We start from the raw sequence: 16,679 nt of genomic DNA on the forward strand, positions 1-16,679 counted from the left end.
CCTAGACAATGGATAAGAAGGAACTGTTTCCTTAGCATTGTGATCAATAACCAGGGCTATCAGATGTAAAGTAATAGTTGGAAGGATTGGAGTGGAGTTGAGGAGATTCTTTTGCCCAGAGAGTGGGGCAGGCGGTTTTCTGGAACTCTGCCTGAAAGGATGGGCAAGGCAGAATCCGCCAATGCATTTAGAAAACACTTGGATACGTACCTAAAATGCTGTTACCTACAGGACTGTGGACCAAGAGCTGGAAGGTTGGATTAGACTGCCAATTTTTATAACCAGCTCGGTCACAAATGGCCTCCTTAAGTTTTTCTATGTCAACACAGAGAAAACTGATGTGAAGTTTTTGCCACCACTTTCCCAAGGGCAACTAGGGATGAGCAATAAATGCTGACCTTGTTAGCAACACCTTCGCCCTGAGAATGAACGAAGAAATGCAATTGAACAATCTTCGATGGGCCGAATGGCCTCCACCTGATCTGTAGGAATTATAATTCTAAAGTTATGATTTTATGGCAGCCCTCAATAACAGTGAAGTTCTTGGTGTTCACCGCTATTGGGACTGCAAAATCCAACCCATTATATTTGTGTTTTCAGGAGACATTTAATAAGTTGTCCCAAGCATGCGGTTGTAACAAGGCAAGAGCTCGTGTAATTTGAGTGGTAACATATTAGCATGGATTGAGGATTGGTTCACAGACAGAAAACAGTAGGAATAAATGGGTGATTTTTGGGATGGCATCGTGTAATTAGTGGAGTGCTGCAAAGGTTAGGCCTCAGCTAAAATCGGATTGCCTGAGGGTATTTCCAGGAAGGATTTCTTTGTGACATTCTCTGTAATGAATGGCCTTGATAACCACCACCATCTTACCCATGTCAGGAATGACAGCAGCCATTGAAGAATTCTCCTTTTGACCCCACTGACGATAATGAGAAGATTCCAAAATGGAAATTAAGTTTTTTAGGATCCCAACAGTTTGGGCTGAGGCATATCTGATGAAAACCCCCCCGAGGACTGTGCTTTTTGTATCTCAGACATCATAGAATCATAGACGTTTACAGCATCAAAACAGGCCCAGCTGGTCCATGCCACCCAGTTTCTATCATTAAACCAGTCCCACTTGCCCGCATTTGGCCCTTATCCCTCTATACCGACCCTGCCCATGTAACTGTCTAACTGCTTTTTTTAAAGGACAAAATTGTACTTTTAGTTTATTTTATTTCCCTCTTTTACCTTTCAGACTGAATGTGAATGATATCCAGGATACGTGCCAGAAGAATGCTGCTGCAGCTCTGTCAGTTGGACGGCGAGACCTTGTACAGGTACTGATCCTATTCCGTTATTCTACCTACAAAGATGTTAAGGAAGTCAGAGAGGAGAAGAGGATGTGTGATTGAAGATGAGTAGTTGGTTATGAGATTGGGGAAAGCTGTTGGGATGTATTCGACTTTTGGGTCAGTTTCAGTCCCCTCACAGATTCACATAGAATATACAGCACTGAAACAGACCATTTGTTGGCATGCTCCGTTCAAGTCTCCTGCCATCTAACACTACCAGCTTGATCCTCTACTCCCTATTCTCTCAGCTACTTGTCTAGCTTCCTCTTCACTGCATCCACACTATTTGCCTCAACCACTCCCTGTGGTAGCAGGTTCCCACATTCTCACTACTCTCCTAAATTCCCCATTTTATTTGTGACTATCTTATATTGATGGCTTTCAGTTTTTCTCTTCCCCAAATGTAGAAATGTGCTCTGTCTATTTTATCAAAACCGTTAATAATTTTAAAGGCTTAAATTAGGTAACCCCTCAGGATTCTCTTGAAAAATTGACATCCAGACACGATGGGCCAAATGTCATCCTCCTGCGCTGTAACAACTGTGTTTATCCTTTCCTCATTTGTTTAACCTCACATTTCTGACATCATCCTTGTGAAATCATTTTGCAACCTCTCTGGTGTCCCTAGTCTTTTTATAATATGGTAACCAAAATAGTATCAGGTACTCCAAATGTCTTCATTGTATGCTGTGACCTTGTGATGGGGAGGCTTGCGAGCCCCTGGGTACCTAGGAGCTATACCAGTGGGGTATAGGCCCCTGGCAGGTTTAACCATGCCAGGCAGGTTTCAGGTGAGGGGCCAGACTAACACAACAACTGATCCATCAGGTTGGTCGTTGAGCCAACAACTCAAATTACAGAAACTGCGCTAAATGCCACAACAACATCTCAGGACTCAATAGGGAACTTCGACTAACACACCGACAATATGACTTCGGGTGAAATCCCAGCCAGGGAAGTCAGGAGCTCAGTGAGGAGTTTTCTGGGGCACAAAATAACAGTAAGTTTTGAAATATGAAATATCAAAGACGGCACAAGTTACCAGAGAGATGCAACGGTTAAAGGGGCAGGAGAAAACAACATGGCAGAGGACTGTAGTAACTGAACTAGAAGTGATGGAGGCACAAACCACAGCAGAAGTCGGGGCCCGATGGAGGAACACTGTTGCGTCCCAACTGAGACAAGGCGGATAACAAACTAACTCCAAATATGCCCCAGGTTCAATACAAGTTGAGCATAACTTCTCCACTTTTCAATTCTATTTCTCTAGAAATAAACTTTAGAACAAAAAACAAAGAAAAGTGCAGCACAGGAACAGGCCCTTCGGCCCTCCAAGCCTGCGCCGACCATGCTGCCCGTCTGAACTAAAATCTTCCACACTTCCGGGGTCCGTATCCCTCTATTCCCATCCTATTCATGTATTTTTCAAGATGCCCCTTAAATGTCACTATCTTTCCTGCTTCCACCACCACCTCCGGCAGCGAGTTCCAGGCACCCACTACCCTCTGTGTAAAAAAAACTTGCCTCGTACATCTCCTCTAAACCTTGCCCCTCGCGCCTTAAACCCATGCCCCCTAGTAATTGACCCCTCTACTCTGGGGAAAAAGCCTGACGATCCACTCTGTCTATGCCCCTCATAATTTTGTAGACCTCTATCAGGTCAACCTCTGTCGTTCCAGTGAGAACAAACCAAGTTTATTCAACCTCTCCTCATAACTGATGCCCTCCATACCAGGCATTGCTTTTTAAAAAATAACCGTATTATTAACCTGCCTTGCTACTTCTGTTGGCTTGTGTATTTATAATCAAGATCCTCTTGCTCCTCTCTCCCGTTTAGATTCTTATTTTCCCAAAAATATGAGGGACAGAGTCCCCCCCCCCCCCCCCCCCCCCCCCCCCCCCCGCCTCCTTTACTCCGCGCTACGTCCTGTAGCCCTGCGCCATTTGCCGTTGGGGCCGCTGCTGTGAAGAAGGCCACTGTGCATGCGCTAATTGAGCGCAGAGGCCGCTCCAATTCCATCCTAGCGCCTGTGGGCCGCAGAATGGAGTCCCGGTACAGGTGCCGATGCTGGAGTAAAACACTCCCATTTTTACTCCGCCTTGGCACTTAGCTGCCCGTTGGGAGAATCCCGCCCGAGAGTTCTTTCTTTTTCTTACCAAAATGTTACACTCAGTTATCAGCGCCATGATTCAGCAGTGCAAACCACTGCGCCACCATGCCACCCAACACTTGATCAACTTAACTGGATTATTGGAAGAGTAGGCTAGGTTAGTACAGTAGTTACCATATATCTAGGCTTCCAAGTGGCCTTTGATAAGGTACCACATAATAGACAAATGGACACATTTAGAGCATTTAGAATCACAGGACTAAATGGAAAGCTATCAGGCTATCACAGAGCAGGGACAATAGGTGGCTATTTGGATTGGCAGAAGCTGGAAGTGGAGACCCACAAAGCTCAGAGTTGGACGGTTGTTCACAATTTATATTAACGATGCCAATTTTGGAATCAGAAACACAATTTCTCATTTGGGAATGACACCAGATTCCCTTTTTTGAGGGGGTTGGGGTTCATTGCCACCGAGGAGGATCACAGTAAATCGCATGAAGATATTAGCAAATATGAAAATGGGCACATAATTAGCACATGGATTTCAATAAAGATAACTGAGTGTAACATTTGGTAAGAAAAATAAAGACGTCTCATACTTTTTGGAAAATAAGAATCTAAAAGGGAAAGAGGAGCAAGAGAATCTGGGAGTGTAAATACACAAGCCAATAGAAGTAGTGATGCAGGTTAATAAGGCCATTTAAAAAAAAAAAGCAAATGAGGATTTTAGTTTAGACGGGCAGCATGGTCGGCGCAGGCTTGGAGGGCCGACGGGCCTGTTCCTGTGCTGCACTTTTCTTTGTTTTTTGTTCTAAAGTTTATTTCTAGAGAAATAGAATTGAAAAGTGGAGAAGTTATGCTCAACTTGTATTGAACCTTGGATAGTTACTGACACTGTTATCCACCTGCTGTTTGATACTACTCACTGACCCAGCACATTTATGTGTGTCAAGCCTGAAGTGTGGACCCCCACACACACACACACCTCTCGCCATTCTTTACAGTTTCAATTATCCATTGTGTTTTATAAAAGTTGTTGGTTTACATATAGGACGTTTGCATTTCTTTAGTGGTTTCCTTTTAATCTGGGAAAGTGAAACTGTTCGGATCACACAATTCAAAATTGGTCTATAACGATTGGGTGATTATTTGACAAGCTCATTGAGGCAATTAAAGCATTCCCCATATATCTCTGTCTCACACCCAAAGGTGGAGCACTTGCCGGACAAGTGCTGGACATCACCATCTGAGGAAAAAGGCTCTCGATGTCCACCCTATCTAATCCTCTGATCATCCTGTATGTCTCAATTAAGTCACCTCTTAACCTTCTTCTCTCTAATGAAAACAGCCTCAAGTCCTTCAGCCTTTCCTCATAAGATCTTCCCTCCATACCAGGCAACATCCTTGTAAATCTCCTCTATACCCTTTCCAATGCTTCCACGTCCTTCCTATAATGTGGCGACCAGAACTGCACGCAATATTCCAAATGCGGCCGCACCAGAGTTTTGTACAACTGCAACACGACCTCATGGCTCCGAAACTCAATTCCTCTACCAATAAAAGCTAACATACCGTACGCCTTCTTAACAACCTGGGTGTCAACTTTCAGGGATCTATGGACATGGACACTGAGATCTCTCTGCTCATCCACACTACCAAGAATCTTACCATTAGCCCAGTATTCTGTCTTCCTGTTATTCCTTCCAAAATTAATCACCTCACACTTTTCTGCATTAAACTCCATTTGCCACCTGTCGGCCCAGCTCTGCTGCTTATCTATGTCCCTCTGTAACTTGTAACATCCTTCTGCACTGTCCACAACTCCACCGACTTTAGTGTCATCTGCAAATTTACTCACCCATCCTTCTACGTCCTCCTGCAGGTCATTTATAAAAATGACAAACAGCAGCGGCCCAAAACAGATCATTGTGGTACATCACTAGTAACTGGACACCAGTCAGAATATTTACCATCAACCACCACCCTTTGTCTTCTATCAGCTAGCCAATTTCTGATCCAAGTTGCTAAATCACCCTGAATCCCATGCCTCTGTATTTTCTGCAATAGCCTACCGTGGGGAACCTTATCAAACGCTTTACTGAAATCCATATACACCACATCAACTGCTTTACTCTCGTCCACCTGTTTGGTCACCTTCTCAAAGAACTCTGAGGTTTGTGAGGCACGACCTACCCTTCACAAAACCATGTTGACTATCTCTGATCAAATTATTCCTTTCCAGATGATTATACACCCTATCTCTTATAAACCTTTCCAAGACTTTTCCCACAACAGAAGTAAGGCTCACTGGTCTATAGTTACCGGGGTTGTCTCTACTCCCCTTCTTGAACAAGGGAACAACATTTGCTATCCTCCAGTCTTCTGGCACTATTCCTGTAGACAAAGATGACTTAAAGATCAAAGCCAAAGGCTCAGCAATCTCCTCCCTAGCTTCCCAGAGAATCCTAGGATAAATCCCATCCAGCCCAGGGGACTTATCTATTTTCACACTTTCCAGAATCGCTGACACCTCCTCCTTATGAACCTCAAGCCCTTCTAGTCTAGTAGCCCGCATCTCAGTCTTCTCCTTGACAACATTGTCTTTTTCCTGTGTGAATACAGATGAAAAATACTCATTCAGAACCTCTCCTATCTCCTCGGACTCCATGCACAACTTCCCACTACTGTCCTTGACTGGCCCTACTCTTACCTTAGTCATTCTTTTATTCCTGACATATCTATAGAAAGCTTTAGGGTTATCCTTGATCCTACCTGCCAAAGACTTCTCATGGGCCCTCCTGGCTCTTATCTCTCTCCTTAGATCCTTCCTAGCTAACTTGTAACTCTCAAGCGCCCTAACTGAACCCTCACGTCTCATCTTTACATAAGCCTCCTTCTTCCTCTTGACAAGTGTTTCAACTGCTTTAGTAAACCATGGTTCCCTCGCTTGACCTCTTCCTCCCTGCCTGAGAGGTACATACTTATCAAGGACACGCAGTAGCCGTTCCTTGAACATGCTCCACATTTCCATTGTGCCCACCCCTGCAGTTTTCCTCTCCAGCCGATGCATCCTAAGTCTTGCCTCATCGCATCATAATTGCCTTTCCCCCAGACATGACTCATGCCTTGCGGTATATACGTATCCCTTTCCATCGCTAAAGTAAACGTAATCGAATTGTGGTCACTATCACCAAAGTGCTCACCTACCTCCAAATTTGACACCTGGCCTGGTTCATTACCCAGTACCAAATCCAATACGGCCTCACCTCTCGTTGGCCTATCTACATACTGCATCAGGAAACCCTCCTGCACACATTGGACAAAAACAGACCCATCCAAAGTACTCGAACTATAGTGTTTCCAGTCAATATTTGGAAAGTTGAAGTCCCCCATAACAACTACTCTGTTTCTTTTGCTCCTATCCAGAATCATCTTTGCAGTCCTTTCTTCTACATCTCTGGAACTTTTCGGAGGCCTATAGAAAACAACTAACAGGCTGACCTCTCCATTCCTGTTTCTTAACCCAGCCCACACTACCTCAGTATTCGAGTCCTCATCAAATGTCCTCTCAGCCACCGTAATACTGTCCTTGACTAACAATGCCACCCCTCCCCCTCTCTTACCACCTTCCCTGAGTTTACTGAAATATCTAAACCCTGGCTAACACGCTAACAGCTAATCCCCCAATTTAAGTAATTTAATCTCTAATAGTTGTGGAACTGTGCTGCCTTGTCCTTTTGCTCCATCGATACATTAATAGAACCATCCTTGAGAAAGAACAAAATTGCATTCATATAGTCCATTTTATGTCCTCGGATCCTCCCAGATCACTTCACAGCCAGTTTGTTACTTTCTGGGATTATTGTCATTCTTGTCATGTGGGAAAACACAGCAGCCAGATTAATCACAGTAGGATTCCTCAAGCAGCAATGAGATAAATGAGCAGCTAAACTGAATTGGTGGTGATGTTAAAGGGTTAAATGCTGGCAGGACACTCGTGCTCTTCGAAAGATAATCTTACCGTGGATTTTCACCTTGATTCCTTCATTTATTTTTTAACCTGCAGACACAACAGGCAACATTATGGGGTTCAAAATGTGGAAGTCGTTAGCTTAGAATTTCTGATTATATATAATAAGGTGGAAAAATGGTTTGACTTTTTCATTCAGTTCCACCAGTTAACTGGTAGCCAGTCTAAATAATCCTGTTCTCACTGGTGCATTCCAGAGCATGGCTCTACATTTCCTGTTCCTCGGCACATACTAATTTCATATATATTTCCCTGTGTTTTAGGTTTGGTCTCTGGCTGCTGTTGCTACAGACTCCTTCCTCAGTCCCCATCCGGACCCCGACATAGAAACACCGTGGGCACGACATCCATTTGGCCGACAGCTCCTGGAGTCGCTGTAAGATTGATTTGGCTAGCAGCAGCAATTAAGTGTTGTGACAAACTGAACAAACCAGGCCATGGTTTGTCTGAAATGACCTCAAGCCTGTCTCTGTAAGAATCTCCATTCCTTTAACTAATGGGGAGGCAGTAGTGTAGTGACTGTCATTGGACTAGTAATGCAGAGACGAAGAGTCATGCTCTGGGGACCCGGGTTCAAATCCCGCAATGGCAGATGGTGAAATTTAATATCTCTGGAACTAAAAATCTAAAGATAACCACGAAACCATTGTCTTTTTAAAAAATATTTTTTTATTTAGGTATTTGAAAGTTTTTATAATAATAACAATGACATAAACATGGTATAATAAACATTTCCGCCACCATCCCAATCTTCTCACACCCCAACCATAAAACAACAATCTGGCATCCCCCCCCCCCCCCCCCCCCCCCCCCTGGAATTCTGCTTCTGCTGACATTTAAATTTTCCCCGAGAAAACCGACGAACGGCTGCCACCTCCGGGTGAACCCAACCATTGATCCTCTTAAAGCGAATTTTATCTTCTCGAGACTGAGAAACCCAGCCATGTCACTAACCCAGGTCTGTACACTCGGGGGCTTCGAGTCCCTCCACATTAACAAGATCCGTCTCCGGACTACCAGAGCGGCAAAGGCCAAAATGTCAGCCTCTTTTGCGCCCTGAACTCCCAGCTCTTCCGACACTCCAAAGATCGCTACCTCTGGACTCGACACCACCCGTGTTTTTAGTACCGTGGACATTGCCTGAGCGAAACCCTGCCAAAACCCTCTAAGCTTCGGGCACGCCCAAAACACGTGGACATGATTTGCTGGGCTTCCCACGCATCTTGCACACCTATCCTCTACCCCGGAAAACCTGCTCATCCGGGCCACTGTCATGTGTGCCCGGTGGACTACCTTAAAAAGTATCAGGCTAAGCCTGGCACATGATGAGGATGTATTAACCCTGCTTAGGGTGTCTGCCCATAGACCCGCCTCTATCTCTTCTCCTAGCTCGTCCTCCATCTTGCCCTTAAGCTCCTCCACCGGAGTTTCCTCCGCCTCCGAAAGCTCCTGGTAAATATCCGATACCTTCCCCTCTCCCGCCCAGGTACTGGAGACTACTCTATCCTGTATCCTCCGTGGCGGCAGCAGCGGAAAGGCCGGAATCTGCTTTCTCAGGAAGTCTTGCACCTGCAAATACCTAAACCCATTCCCCGCTGGCAATTCAAATTTATCCTCCAAGGCTTTCAAGCTGGGGAAGCTCCCACCTATAAATAGATCCCCCACCCTTCTAATTCCTGCCCTTTTCCATCTCCGGAACCCACCATCCAGCCTATCTGCTACAAACCGATGAGTATTATAAATTGTGGTCCAAACCGACGCTCCCTTCACTCTCTTATATCTCCTACATTGCCCCCAGATTCTCAGAGCTGCCACCACCACCGGATTTGTGGAGTATCGAGCCGGTGAGAACGGAAGTGGTGTTGTTATCAGTGCTCCCAAACTTGTATCTTTGCATGACGCCGCCTCCATCCGCTCCCACAGCGACCCCTCCCCCACTACCAACTTACTAATCATGGCTATATTAGCCACCCAGTAGTAATTGCAGAAGTTCGGCAGCGCCAACCCACCCTCCCCCTGTCTGCGCTCCGCAACACTTTCTTGACTCGCGGGGTTTTACCCACCCACACAAAGCCCAAAATAACCTTATTCTCGTTATTCACCTCCTGGATCTCTCTTCCGTGGATCTCTTGATTCTGCACAACTTGATCAATCGAAACCTTAATCGGGTCCAGCGTGTCCTCCTTCAGCTTGGCGAAACAATCTTCGAAAAACTTCACCAGCTGCTCCACAGTGCTGTCTCCCTGCGGCCCTTGCGGTCCGCCATGCTTTCCCACGTTACCAGCTCTGCTCGCGTCTTCCTAATGAAATGAAAATCACTTATTGTCACGAGTAGGCTTCAAATGAAGTTACTGTGAAAAGCCCCTTGTCGCCACATTCCGGTGCCTGTTCAGGGAGGCTGGTATGGGAATCGAACCGTGCTGCTGGCCTGCCTGGTCTGCTTTCAAAGCCAGCGATTTAGTCCTGTGCTAAACAGCCCCTTATAGGACTTTGTCTTCTCACATGGCTACTTCTGTTCCAATTCTCCATACACCGGAGGGGGATTTCTCCTCACTGTCTCACTCTTCACCGATTTATCCCATAAAATCTGGAAAAAAGCGGGGGGAAAAGGTCCAAAAGTCCGTCACAGGCAGGGCTATCAAATATGCGACTTACTCCCCCATGGCCGCCACCGGAAGTCATCCACGAAACCATTGTCGATTGTCAGAAAAACCCATCTGGTTCACTAATGTCCTTTAGGGAAGGAAATCTGTCGTCGTTATCTGGTCTGGACTACAGGTGACTCCAGATCCACAGCGATGTGGTTGACTGTTAAATACTCTCATGGATGTGCAATAAATGCTGGCCCAGCCATGAGCGAATAATTAAAGAATATGAAATGTAGGGAAAACCAAAAATTTATTTCGGACATTTTATGAATGAATTGTGCTATCATCCTGCAATTTCTCATTGTATTGAAGAGTCAATACTGCGAACCTCTGCAAACCCTTTTGCTGTTTAACTTGCTGCATAGAAAGATTAGTGTCCATGTAGCACCTTTCATGACCTCAGGACATATTTGCATTTTGCAGACACTGCTGCACTCGTGAAATATCGTCGCCACTGTAATATCAGAAATATGGCCAGCAATTTGTGAAGGTATTAGAAAGGCTGCAGAAAAAAAATCATGAGAATGGTTCCAGGGATGAGTTAGCTCCAGTTAGATTGTAGAAACATAGGCTGTTTTCTTTGAAGACGAGAGATTAAAAGGAGATTTGATAAAGGTGTTTAAAACCATAAGGGATCAGGACAGGGTAAATAGGGAGAAACTGTTCCCATTGGCAGAAGGATCAAGACCTAGAGTGCACAGATTTAAGGTAATTGGCAAAAGATGCTGGCAACATAGGTAAAAGTTTTTTCCCCCAGCAAGTGGTTAGGATTTGGAATGTACTGCCTGAGAGTGTGGTGGAGGCAGATTCATTTGTGGTTTTCAAAAGAAAATTAAATCATTATCTGAGGGGACAAAAACTTACAGGGCACCATGAAAAGGCTGTGCAGAGGGATGAGATGAAATGTTCTTGCAGAGAGCCAGCGTGGACACAACCAGTCAAATGGCCTCTTCCTGTACTCTAACCTTTCTATTATTCTATAGTTTGTACACAGTAAGCTTCCAAAAATAGCAATGTCGTAATGATCAGATCATCTATTTTTAGTAGTATTGGCTGAGGAATAATTATTGACCAGGACACCAGGGATAACTCATTAATTTCTTCAAAGTACTGCCACGATAAAGTTTATGTCCCTTTGAGGGAGACCTTGTTTAATGTCATGTCTGAAATACGACACCTTGGAGAGTGCAGCAGTTCCACTGTAGTCTCTGGAGTCGGGCTTGAAACTATGACCTTACTCAGAAGCTGGGAGTGCTGCCTCTGAACCAAGACTGACACCATCATGTGAGTTTTGTTAGTACTAATGTTGAAACTAGGTTCATCATTGGGAGTTTAGATATTGATGGATCTGCTAAACTTTTGAAATTTCCTCAGGATCTAAATTGCTATTCTAATCTTGGTTTACAATAAAAACTCTCGCCTTTGATTTGTATGTAATCTGCTTTTGGGGGAAAGTCCTCTCTGGTTGACTTAAAGGTATCTTGCTGTTCTTAGTTGAATATATCATTGTTTCTGCACCCCAGAGTGGGATTCTGTGCTGTTGCAAAGACCTCCTGCAGAGGCAGTTGTTTCTAAGGGTGGCCACATTCACTGACCCCAGATTTTAAACAAGGTCCTGTGAATATGGGCAGCATGGTAGTACAGTGGTTGGCACAGCTGCTTCACAGCTCCAGGGTCCCAGGTTCGATTCCCGGCTGGGTCACTGTCCGTGTGGAGTCTGCAAGTTCTCCCTGTGTATGCGTGGATTTCGTCCGGGTGTTCTGGTTTCCTCCCACAGTTCAAAGATGTGCAGATTAGGTGGATTGGCTGTGATAAATTGCCCTTAGTGCCCAAAAAAGTGAGGTGGGGTTACTGGGTTACGGGTTAGGGTGGAGGCGTTGGCTTAAATAGGGTGCTCTTTCCAAGAGCCAGTGCAGGCTCGATGGGCCGAATGGCCTGCACTGAAAATTCTATGAAATCCTGTGAATATGTGTGTCTGATCTACTACCCAAAATCATCTTTTTGCTCTGCCATTTCAAGGATGGTCATTTAGGACTGAGATGAGGACAATTTTTTTCACTCAAAAGTTGTAAAATTTAGGAATATATATCTATCTACACTGGGCAGGCTGTGGAAGGTCACTCAATGAAACGTAGAAACCTCGAAAACCTATGGCATGGAAAGAGATCATTCAGACAATTGTATCTTTGCCAGCCACAAGAGAGCTCTCGAGTCTAATCCCACTTTCCAGCTGTTGGACCATAGTCCTGTAGATTCTAGCACGATCCACTGTTCCTATACCTCTGCTACTAAAGAAAAGTATCCTGTATTCCATTTAATACTATTTGTTCTGCTACCTCAAGCAATCTGTAACCATGCACTTCCAAGATTCCCCTGTTCTCCTACAGTTCCCAGTATCCTACCATTTATTTGAGTATTCCATTTGCTTGTTTGCCCCATCCCCCTCTCTCTCTCTCTCTCTCTCTGTCTCTCTCTCTCTCGCTGGCTCACACTCACTCACACTCACTCACTCTCACTCACTCACCTCACTCACTCACTCACTCTCACTCACTCTCACTCAACTCACCTCACTCACCTCACTCACTCATTCAATCACTCACTCTTTTAGTATTGAGTATTTTAAGAATTTTGTGCCTTTTTTTAATATACTGATTTTTATTCCAGTTAATTTTAGAGTAGTTGAAATCCCTACTGTTACTGCTCTGTTTTGTGAGTGTATTCAAAATTCAGATTGATAGATTTTGGATGCAAAGAGAATTGAAAAATATGGAGATAGAGCAGAAAAGTGGAGATGATGTAGAGTCTGCGGCATAATCTTTTTAGATGGCAGAGTGGGTTTTTTAGATGGCAGAGTGGGTTTGAGGGACTATATAGCCTCCTTGTGCTTTGATTTCTAATACACCAAGCTCTGTTTACACATCACAATTTAACAATTAAATGAGTTCCTACATATTTTGTAGGTTTCAAAGGAAGGATGATTGAGATGGACAAATGCTCATCTTAATCTATGTCTTTGTGATTTTGTTTAGCTGATCTTGGAAGCGTGCAACCTAGATTGTTTATCATGGTTACATTTAAAATTACTTAAAGCTGTTAATGGTCAAGAGAGGCCTAGCTCCATCTCCTGCACTGCTTCATTGATCTGTCTTTAACTGCTTCTGTGTTTCTTCACAGCCTGACTCATTACAGCATAATACATGATGTCCAGACTCTAGCCATGCTATGCAGTGTGTTTGAAGCCCAGTCCAGGCCTCAGGACTATGGCAGCATAGGGCAGCAGGTCTACCAGCGCACTTCTACCTCCACTCCTCTTTTTCACTATGTAAGTGTGTATTTACTACAGCACGGTCTGGGATATGTACCACATTCTGCTCCTACATTTAATTGCACTGTATATATGTAATTTAAGTGCTTTCCAAGCCACTGCAATAGCTGTTTGCTACTAGCCATGGTAGATTGAGTTTAATTAGTTTTAATCAAAATCCTATGACAACCAAATGGATTGATCGAGCAACCAAGAAGCTGATGGGAAGTCCTCCAATTGATCCTAGCCTTGCAGTGTTACTGGTACTCTGTGTCTGTTGTGCCTGCCTTGGGTTTGACCATGTGAGCATAATCTTAGGTGTTGAGAAAAAATAGCCAAGCAAATACTTCCAGCCCATCAAACACATCCAGACTGAACAGTTCCCCTGAGACAACTTGATCCAGGGCCCCATGATTCCTGAAATAGCAATGCTTAAACTTTCCCATTCAGCAATTGCATGTTCACCAACCATTGTTTCTTGGATGTGTTGCTACCTGTGTTTTCAAGTGGATAAGTCTGATTAATTTAGGGCGCGGATGGGTTTAATTCTGTTATTAGGGTAAGTATTAAATCTGTTTGGAATAGTGAAGGGTTAAAATTGTTTTTGGGTGGAAGAAGGGTTAAATCACAAAATGTCTTTGTGGCAGGGAAGGAGGTAATTTTCTGTTTTGGAGCAGATGGATTGAACGTGGTTTTGTACCTTGCCGGAGTTCAATTTCTGAACATTTGTAATCTGTTAGCAGCAGTGTTTCCAGAGGCCCGCACTGCATAGTACTAAACAATTTCCTTGTTCTTTCAGTCAGGTTATGCCTCTTCAGGATCCTACTCGAGCACATCTGAGAGTATTCCCTGGTCTGCCGGATGGAACATAGGTAAAGCAGCACTGGAAGTAGGGGGCAATATGAACCAGATGCCATGGGTGTAAATATGTTCTGACCTTTGGTTTGGGGGGGGGGGGGGGGGGGGGGGGGGGGGGGGACGGGACGGACAATTGCTCTCATTCCTACTATCTGTAATGGTGGAAAATAGTAAACTAAATTAAAATACCTCTCTCTACCCTACAGTACGTCAGAATAATCTCCACAACTCTCTGGTCTGTCCATCAGAGTAAACTGCAACATACTGCTCTGTCCTATAATACATCACAATGTAATCCCTGTACAACCCGTTCTATTCTTTTGTGCAGTTACCACCATTATTTTTTTAATATTATCTGAACATTGAGAAGTGTAAGAAGCCACCTTCAGTGCACAGCACAGGGTGATATAATTTCACAATGTTACTGTAGCAGGGTTTCCCAAACATTTCGAGCTGCGGGACCGCTAAGAACCTCCCAGGTGCATTGGAGAACCCCAAGCATTCTCATGTCGACCCGCCATTTTTTGCTGTGAAGTAGATCCAACCACAGAAATCAAATGCAAGCAAGTCTTTACTTGCCATATCTATGCATGTGTTAGGAATTAGGATGAAGCACACAGTCACAAATCAGCCAGTTATATGGCCCCCTCACATTATTCCTGGCGAAGACATCCGCTCATAACCCCATAACATTGACTGCTGGAGGTAATTCCTACTTTAGGTGTGGGTATTCAAAAACATTTTCTTTTGTCATTTTTATGGAAGAAGAGGGTCTGGAAAGCTGATACTCCTATTGGAAACACATACCAATCTCTTATATATACACACACACACACACACACACAGCTCACTCTCTCTCACCCTTCCTCTCACTCACACACCCACTCACACACACACACACATCTGTTTCCCCATATATCTCACACTCACTCAAACCCATGTCTCCCTCCCTGTCACACACATGCTCATTCCCCCTCTCACACACGCTCATTCCCCCTCTTACACACGCTTATTCCCCCTCTCACACACGGCTCATTTCCCCCCCCCTCTCTCTCACACACGCTCATCCCCTCTCTCACACACGCTCATTCCCCCTCTCACACACGCTCATTCCCCCTCTCACACACGCTCATTCCCCCTCTCACACACGCTCATTCCCCCTCTCACACACGCTCATTCCCCCTCTCACACACGCTCATTCCCCCTCTCACACACGCTCATTCCCCCTCTCACACACGCTCATTCCCCCTCTCACACACGCTCATTCCCCCTCTCACACACGCTCATTCCCCCTCTCACACACGCTCATTCCCCCTCTCACACACGCTCATTCCCCCTCTCACACACGCTCATTCCCCCTCTCACACACGCTCATTCCCCCTCTCACACACGGCTCATTTCCTCTCTCACACACGGCTCATTTCCCCCCCCCTCTCTCTCACACACGGCTCATTTCCCCCCCCTCTCTCTCACACACGCTCATCCCCCCTCTCACACACGCTCATTCCCCTCTCACACACGCTCATTCCCCCCTCTCACACACGCTCATTCCCCCTCTCTCTCACACGCTCATTCCCCCTCTCACACACGCTCATTCCCCCTCTCACACACGCTCATTCCCCCTCTCACACACGCTCATTCCCCCTCTCACACACGCTCATTCCCCCTCTCACACACGCTCATTCCCCCTCTCACACACGCTCATTTCCCCTCTCGCACACGCTCATTCCCCCTCTCGCACACGCTCATCCCCTCTCTCACACGCTCATCCCCTCTCTCACACGCTCATTCCCCCTCTCACACACGCTCATTCCCCCTCTCACACACGCTTATTCCCCCTCTCACACACGCTCATTCCCCCTCTCACACACGCTCATTCCCCCTCTCACACACGCTCATTCCCCCTCTCACACACGCTCATTCCCCCTCTCTCACACGCTCATTCCCCCTCTCACACACGCTCATTCCCCCTCTCACACACGCTCATTCCCCCTCTCACACACGCTCATTCCCCCTCTCACACACGCTCATCCTCCCTCTCACACATGCTCATTCCCCCTCTCACACACGCTCATTCCCCCTCTCACACACGCTCATTCCCCCTCTCACACACGCTCATTCCCCCTCTCTCACACGCTAATTCCCCCTCTCACACACGCTCATTCCCCCTCTCACACACGCTCATTCCCCCTCTCACACACGCTCATTCCCCCTCTCTCACATGCTCATTCCCCCTCTCACACACGCTCATTCCCCCTCTCACACACGCTCATTCCCCCTCTCACACATGCTCATTCCCCCTCTCACACACGCTCATTCCCCCTCTCACACACGCTCATTCCCCCTCTCACACACGCTCATTCCCCCTCTCTCACACGCTAATTCCC

General features: G+C 45.6%; 1 protein-coding gene across 5 annotated transcripts in view; it reads left to right on the forward strand.

The window, feature by feature from the left end:
* Positions 1 to 16,679, forward strand: part of wdr59 (WD repeat domain 59) — a 100,178-nt gene that overhangs the window by 67,244 nt on the left and 16,255 nt on the right. For 3 of the 5 annotated variants that reach the window (XM_038806983.1, XM_038806984.1, XM_038806985.1), the window contains 4 exons: positions 1,245 to 1,326; positions 7,746 to 7,858; positions 13,305 to 13,452; positions 14,234 to 14,306. In XM_038806983.1, the coding sequence (XP_038662911.1) occupies positions 1,245 to 1,326; positions 7,746 to 7,858; positions 13,305 to 13,452; positions 14,234 to 14,306 (416 nt within the window). Of the gene's footprint in view, positions 1 to 1,244; positions 1,327 to 7,745; positions 7,859 to 13,304; positions 13,453 to 14,233; positions 14,307 to 16,679 lie in introns of those variants that run through there. The other 2 variants (XR_005461834.1, XR_005461835.1) reach the window with 2 other exon arrangements.

This window comes from Scyliorhinus canicula, chromosome 9, assembly GCF_902713615.1.
Source record: "Scyliorhinus canicula chromosome 9, sScyCan1.1, whole genome shotgun sequence".
Taxonomy (NCBI): Eukaryota; Metazoa; Chordata; class Chondrichthyes; order Carcharhiniformes; family Scyliorhinidae; genus Scyliorhinus; species Scyliorhinus canicula.